The sequence below is a fragment of the Lagopus leucura genome, unplaced genomic scaffold, assembly GCF_019238085.1.
Source record: "Lagopus leucura isolate 7727_CA_CO unplaced genomic scaffold, USGS_WTPT01 Super-Scaffold_100083, whole genome shotgun sequence".
Taxonomy (NCBI): Eukaryota; Metazoa; Chordata; class Aves; order Galliformes; family Phasianidae; genus Lagopus; species Lagopus leucura.
This window is the reverse complement of record NW_024962318.1, coordinates 247,499-254,604: the sequence shown is the minus strand read 5'-3', so window position 1 is coordinate 254,604 and position 7,106 is coordinate 247,499. Positions and strand designations below refer to the sequence as shown.

The following is a 7,106-nucleotide window of genomic DNA, read 5'->3' as shown; positions in this document are numbered from 1 at the left end:
AGGCGGCCGCAATTGGCAGCACCGGTACTGCAGAGACCCAGAGCTACCAGGAAACCCAGGCAGAACCAGGCTGCTGCCGGATTGCCCACAGCCCTGCACCCCTGCACTCACCTTCCCAGCCCCACGCAGGACGAGGCCACACCACATCTCCCAGCCTATGCCAGGATGTCCCTCCCCTGGGCCCGGCTCCATCGCACGCAGCCCAACGCAGGGATGAACGGGGCTGTGGGTCACCGTGACCCCACGCTCTCTGGGGACCGTGGAGCAGTGCAGAGGTGACCCCCACGCTTGGGGTCGGCGTGCTGTGCTGTGCATCAGCCCCACAGAGCTTCATCTGAAACAGGAGATGGGGATCCTGACCCGGTCTGAGCATCTTCCAGCACAGTGGGACGGGCTGAGCGCTGCGGCACCGGGGGGGTGAGGGGAAAAGGGAGGAATGGCCGACAGAAGATGTAAAGCAAAAACATTCCTTTTGTCTGCAGAAAGCACTCCGGGGCTTTTCCTGCCACCCAAAAGGAAGATGGAATATTTTGCAGGGTGTTATGTTAAAAAACAACCCAAATTCTTTATTACCTTCATCACGTGACAAATCTTAACATGCTCGTGGATGGCCTGCCATGTCAGGAAATAAATATGCAGATACTGCCCCCAGGCTTGCCAGCAGGATTCCCTGCGCTGTGCTCCAAGCACGTGATTCAGCCTGTCCTCACCACAGGCTCCGGTCGCTCATGCAGGATTGCATGAAATGCAACGTGGAAAAGTGCCAGGTCTTCTGCAAGCTGAAAAGACCAACGTGAAAGAGGGGAGGTGGAGATGGGATGTAAGGGAGGTTTTACAGTGAGGGCAGTGGCACAGAGATGAGGTGGGTGCCTGTATGGTAACTGTTGAGTCGAGGCCTGGAGCACTGATGGAGCACCTGGGGAAAGGCCCCTGTCAGCCCTGGGGCACAGGTGAAGGCGATTCAGCTGTGAGACAGGAAGGGGTGGAGCAGGCTGCACCTCTTGGACCTCATTTAAGGGCTGACTGCCCCTAGGAAGGATCTCTTTCTGGAGATTCCTCCCTTGTGAACCTGAAATCTTCTGATCCAGGTAAGCAATCTTTTTCCCCTTCCTTACAGCACCTTTTCTATTGAGCTGATCCTCCCATCGTACTCAGGTCAGGCTGGGGGGCTCTGAGCACTGGTGGAGCTGTGGGTGCCCCTGCTCACTGCAGGGCCAGATGGCCTTTAAGGCTCCCTTCCAACTCAAACCTTTCTATGGTGATTCAGTGCTATTTTGCACAAGATGTGACTGGGAAGGATGCAATCATTCCATTCCTTGATACAAGGAGAGGCTCAAAGTGGGTGTGAAGTGGTTCAGCAGGCTGGATGCTCTCCTTGCATCCCATCCATTTCTGCTCCATTCTTCCTAGCATGGAAGTGATTCTTTGCTCTGTTTCTGTCTCAAAAAATCAAATTCTGATACAAACAGAGAAGGATGGGGATGGGTTTATTTCTTTGCCATTTTAGTACAGGTATCCACGTCAGACAATTTCTCATGATAGTATTAAAAAAGGGCCAGGTGGACTCATAATGCCTTCAAAACATTTGCCCGAGTTTTGGCTTTTGAAGGACTTCTGGCACAGCTGTTGGTTGCACAGCCTCATCTTTTCTTACCAGCTGGAACAGAGCAGATCTGCAGGTCCACAAGGAGAAACTAAACACCCTGCACAGATGACAGGTCAGGTCCTTGTAGCTTCAGCCAAAGCTTTCCAGTGTGGTTTTGGCTCTTTCCATTTCATGCAGGAAACTGTAGAACTGGGGCAATGTTAACTCTGTAGGCAAAAAAGAAATAATAATAGAGGTATAAAACCTTAGATGTCAGGTTGCAATGAAGGCTGGAGAAGCCACTCTGGTGCTATCGCAGAGCAGCTCACGTTCACCTAAGCTAGGTTCACTTCCTTCCTTTGCCATGCTGCTGTTTCCCAGTGCTCCATGGCACACCTGCATCTGCTTTTGCAAAGATGTGAGGGCTGCCCAGCAGTCAGTGCTCCCAAATGCTTCCCATGACTGCATCAAGGAGAGGCCGGAGGAGCAGCATCTCCCAGCAATGCTCTCACAGTGACCCCTGCTGGGTCTGCCCCCAAAGCTCCCCCACCTCCCCAAACACACAAAAGCTCTGAGCTACAGCTCGGATTTCAAGCTCTCTGCTGCTTTTCCAGTACGGTTAACTCACCTACATAGACATTTTCTGTTTGGCTCCCTTTTTTAATCACCAGCTTCAGCTAGGGGAGGAAAAAAAAGCAGAGATGTATCAGTGCAGAAGCCCGTATTTCAAGCACCATGAATAGACAGGAATCTGCTCTGAGTTCTAGTGCAAACTGCTGCACAGAACACACATCTGTCTGGCTTTTCAAGAAGTGTCACTGCAGGAACAGATAAGGGAGGATCTCTGGGAAGCCCTTAGAAACCACAGCCTTCCCCCTCCCTCCCTGAGACAGCACAACCTGTGCTAAGATGAAGCTTTTCAGAGTGGGCTGCACTTTTGTGATGCAGCTCTTCTGAGAAGTAACAAACAGCAGCACGCCTGCTATCTGCTGGCAGCTCACTCAGAGCACTGAAGATGTGCCACTGCAAAGCTCCTACAAGATCCAGCTTTCCTCTGCTTCCTCTGGCAGCCAGTTCCCCCCACAGCCCTGGCCACGGCTCGTTCCCTGACCGTGCTGTGATTCCCCCATGCAGGGCATTTACCTGTAAGAAGATACTTCCTACTTTTTCAAGTTCGCTGCTCCCGGCTGTAACTGTGATTCAGAGAGAGCAGAAGGGAGAGAAAGTTAGCTAAGCTGTGAAACAAAACCTCCTACAGCCCAAAGGTGCTGTTGGGTTTCCCAACCCGGTCATTTTAAGTCTTAGCTCCGTTACCACCAAACTTCCACTCCATGTCTATCAGCTGGTTAATCATCAGTGTCTGACCAACAGCCAGGCGTGTCAGGGTGGGGGCATTCAGCTTCCACTGCAAGAGCAGAACACACCATCAGTTCAGAGGGGCTCCACGTGTGGTGCCTGTAATTTCAACACAAATCACAAAACAGCTGCCCAAGTGTGTGTGTGTGTGATGGGCCAAGCTAATGCAGCCAGGAGGGCTCCCAAGGATGAGTCCTGCAAGGATTTCCATCTGCCCCGTCACTTCTGGCACTGGCTGGTTTTGTTTGAACATTGGTTCTGTGTAACAGTATCTGCACAAAAAGTCATGTGTTCGTGTAAGTGCGTGACCCCGGGGCTCCAGGCATGCAAAGCAGAAAAACAATCAGATGGAAGCCACACGGCTGCAGGAATCACTGAGCCCACAGGCTAGAGGCCACAGCAAAGCACAGCACCATTACACAAGTGTTTCTTATCACTGGGGATTTTCAGCTCAAAATTCAGAGCTGGGTTGGAAGCAGCTGATGCATCTGACTGAGTTTCTGTTAGTTAGAAACAAGCAAGGAGGTCTTCGTACCTGCTCTGCAAAATAACTGGCTTTCTCTTCGCTGAGGCCTGTGGGAGAAAGCACACGAGGTTACTATAGATGATAAATGTTAATTAGCTTTTATTTAGCGAGGTCACGTGACCTACCTAGAGCAACAAAATCTGCTCTGACTTGTTCAGAAGACAGATTTCTCTTCAGGGCACCTGAATAAACAGTGCAAGGGGAAAAAATCAGCTTCTACTGAGTGGAACCAGTCCTTACTGAGGCAAACAGACGCAGGGATGGAGACCTTGCCATAGAAAGGCTGTTCTTGGACTGTTTTGAAACAAACCCCAGCTTGCCAATAGGCAATACAGTTGTGTCTGCTGGTATCTTTGCAGATGCCCAGTGCTTTAAAAGTCAGTCCTGTGGAAGTGCCTGAGAGAGAGAGGGAGAGATTTCATTGCAGGTAACCATGGTAACAGCAGCAGCAGTTGTGTTTTGAAGTTGCTGCTTTCTCTCCTATAGAAGCTCTGCTTGTTAAGGGGGAACTGTTAAGGCTGGCAGGCTACTAATTTGACCTACCTGCTGTGTTTTGGATTATGGGTGTGAACGTGTGCATATAACACTTTCCCCTGCTGTGCCTGCCTCCTTTGTTCCAGAGCGCAGGCAGCACATGGAAGTTTACAAGGATTCTGTTCTCTGAAGCCAGGAGCAGGAATTGTGAACATTCAAAGAGACTGGCAGCCCCACGTGGCTCTGTGTAGCACAGAGGCAAAGTTATCTGCTGTGTTCTGCTCTGGTGCAGCCCGTGGCATCCCGGAGCTTCTGAGAAGGTGCAACAGGACTGGAACCAGCGCTCGCAAACAGGAACTGTGAGGCTGAGTGCAGCCAGTGCACAAACAGGAAGGGAGAAAATGCTGATTCTGCACTGAATCCCTCCAAGGCAGTTGTAGGGAAGGAAACTATTCAGTGCTTCTCTGGGACAGAAGAAATGGCTTGAAATAGTAGGATGGAAGTTTAACCCGAATGCAGGAAGCCGCTGTGCGCGGCCTCGCTGCTGTGACGAACTCTGTGGGAAATGGGGGACTGAAGGGTATTTCTAAGCAACCATTGATAACGAGGATCACCAAGGCATGAATGTGAGGGAGGATGTCTGATGCAGCGTTGCGTCTGACAGCAGCCAAAACATCAGAGCAATCTCATACGGCAGAGTCCGAATAGGGCATGCAAAGGGAATTCTCCCACCCCTCTCCTCCAGTGTTTGTGAATGAGAAGTCACTGGAGGCTTATGTGTTTTTCTAAAACAAGACTACAAGGACAGACATCACGTGTGCAAGGAACTATGCCTGCTGGATCCCAATCTGCTCCAGGGGGGCGTGAATGCAGCCCTCAAATGGTGCTTTGTTCTCGTAGGAGTCACAGCGCTGGGTTACTGGGATGGAAGTGCAAAGATGTGGTGCCAACATAAGGCTGTGCTGGTTTAGCACAAATGGATTACAGGTATGGGTTGAACCAAGCTCTGTTACCATCACAAAGTGTTGTGCCTGCACTTAATAAGCAGGGGAGTGAGTGTAGCCAGGCCTGCAAGACGTGTCTGTGGGAACAGTGTAAAGAAGACAAAGCCTGAGTCATTCAGTGGGGATGCTGCAGCAGGGGAGCACTTTCTGAATTTTTGATTCTTAAATGCTAAGCTATTTATGAGTTACTGTTAGCATCATTGTGCAACACAGTTCTGAAGACGTGGGGCCTTTAGCAGCATGCAGAATGGATGCAGCAGTTTGGCCTCAGGGCAGCATATGCATACGTACCACTTACCATTGGGTACCAGAAGAATACTTTTGACAATGTTTTTCAGGGGGCCCAAGCTGATTTTATTCATGGTTGCAAAGTCGGAGAGCTGAGTCAGAAACCTTTCTACCTGCTCAAGAGAAAGAGCAACGACACAATCTTATCTCTGCATGCTTCTCACCTGAGAGCTGCTTTTGTGCTCTGTGCAGCCTTACCTCCTTGGGTTCTGTCAGAAAGCCAAAGAGCACTTCAGTCAGTGCTGAGAATTGCTGTGAAGAAACAGGGTGGTGTTAGGAGTGAAGCATCAGCATGCTTTGTTCCTCAGCACCTCACTTCATTCTTCAGCACCTCGTTTCCCCCCTCACCATGCAGTTTGGGGCTGATGTCCTGCCCTGACACAGCTCTTCCTGTCTCCTTGTGCTGGTGCTGGAGTTTGAGCTCCCAATCATCAGCAAGACCATCCAGTCCAACCGTCCTCCCATCGCCACTGCTACCATGAGCACTAAACCAAATCTCCTAGCTCCTCATCCAGACGCCTCTTGAACACTGCAAGGGATGGCGACTCCACCACCTCCCTGCGCAGCCATTCCAGTGCCTGACTACTCTCTGAGAGAAGAAGTTCTTCCTTATGTCTAACCTAAACCTCTGGTACAACTTGTGGCCATAAATGCTGAGGTGTTCCCCCAGCCTTTGCCATGACAAGATGCCTATGGGCAGCATTTGCACATGGGCTCTCTTCAAAGACAACCCAAGGGGTTCGTGCACCCATCACCAGCAGGCCTTTTGTGGCCGTTCCATCCCATGCGATCCAAACAGCAACCAACGGGAGAGGATGCAAACATCCACTCCGATGCCCCAAAAAACCCACGAGGTAACCAGAGCGACTCGGCAGACAGAAGCACGGCTTCAAGGCCTCGCTGTCACCCCCGGGCCCAGCTGCAGGCAGATCCCACCGCCTCCCAGCACCGCCGCCACCGGCGCGGCCCGCAGCCCAGCAGAGCCTTCACACCGCAGGCCGGGCTCGGGGCCCCGCGCCTCAGAGCCGCTTGTTCGCCCTCTCCGGGCACCGCCTGCCCCCTCCTCCCCCTCCCCCCGGCCCCGCACCTCGGCGCTCAGCTGGTTGAGGTGCTGCACGTCCCCGCTCCCCGCCTCGGGCCCCGCGTCGCGCCCGGCTCTCAGCAGCCCCATGGCGGCTCCGGCTCCGCCCGCCCCGCCGCACCGCCCGAGTCAGTCTGAGCATTGGCGCTCGCACTTTCCACGGAGGGCCGGGCAGGCCGCGGGGAAGGCGTTGCTTCTACAGGACTTAGGAAAAAAAAAAAAAATAATAATAATAATTAAAAATTAATCGTTAAAAAGCTGTCGTGGGAGGGTCGGATTTTATCTATCTATTTATTTATTTATTAGCACATCCCCGGGGATTGCAGCCAGCAGCAGGCGAAGGATAAAATCACCCCTTGCTTCTCCTCTGTTACATTACCCAATTTCTAGGAGAAAATCCCCAAACTCGGTGTGTTCCCCCTGAGGACCCCCAGCCCTTTTTATCTTTTTTTTTTTTTTTTTTTTCTTTCTTTCTTTTTTTTTTTTTCTGAGAGCAGGAGCTGCAGGAGCAGCGCTGTGTCCACATGTCTGTGCCTGAGCCCTTCTGTCCCAAAAGCTGTTCACCCATAAGAAAGCCTTCATGAAAGGCAAAATCACGCAGTTCACAATCATAAATGCCAGTGTGGGATATTTCCATGGGTTTGCAAGCAAGGAGTCAGGCAGCGAAACACCACAGATGATGAAGAGTTAAGAGAGATTCACTCCGTGTCTGGAAATCACAGCCCTGCGCCCATTCCTTCCCCCTCCACCTCCCAGCTCAGCCCGGAGATCCCCACTCCATGCCCAGCATGG

The 7,106-nt window shown here is 51.7% G+C and overlaps 1 protein-coding gene across 2 annotated transcripts; it reads right to left on the bottom strand.

Annotated features, from left to right (window-relative positions):
* Positions 1–1,470: 1,470 nt before the first annotated feature.
* Positions 1,471–6,412, bottom strand: COMMD7 (COMM domain containing 7). Of its 2 annotated transcripts, none has more exons than XM_042887462.1 (9): positions 6,321–6,412; positions 5,432–5,485; positions 5,244–5,349; positions 3,593–3,649; positions 3,477–3,514; positions 2,900–2,990; positions 2,729–2,778; positions 2,214–2,262; positions 1,471–1,812 (listed from the first exon to the last, which is right to left on the bottom strand). In XM_042887462.1, the coding sequence occupies exons 1-9, from the start codon at positions 6,402–6,404 to the stop codon at positions 1,736–1,738; spliced, it is 606 nt and encodes a 201-aa protein (XP_042743396.1). In that variant the 5' UTR covers positions 6,405–6,412; the 3' UTR covers positions 1,471–1,735. The 2 variants fall into 2 exon arrangements, with proteins under 2 accessions (XP_042743396.1, XP_042743397.1); XM_042887463.1 differs by having other exon boundaries at positions 5,244–5,346.
* Positions 6,413–7,106: the final 694 nt, after the last annotated feature.

What these genes read in the sequence shown, in the direction of transcription:
- COMMD7 (XM_042887462.1), bottom strand. Translation starts at nt 6,404, where the DNA reads ATGGGGCTGCTGAGAGCCGGGCGCGACGCGGGGCCCGAGGCGGGGAGC. An exon ending in TCAACCAGCTGAGCGCCGAG is followed by an intron (nt 5,486 to 6,320) that starts GTGCGGGGCCGG and finishes GTTTCTTCACAG; the next exon opens with CAATTCTCAGCACTGACTGA. An exon ending in CCAGTTATTTTGCAGAGCAG is followed by an intron (nt 2,991 to 3,476) that starts GTACGAAGACCT and finishes CTGCTCTTGCAG; the next exon opens with TGGAAGCTGAATGCCCCCAC.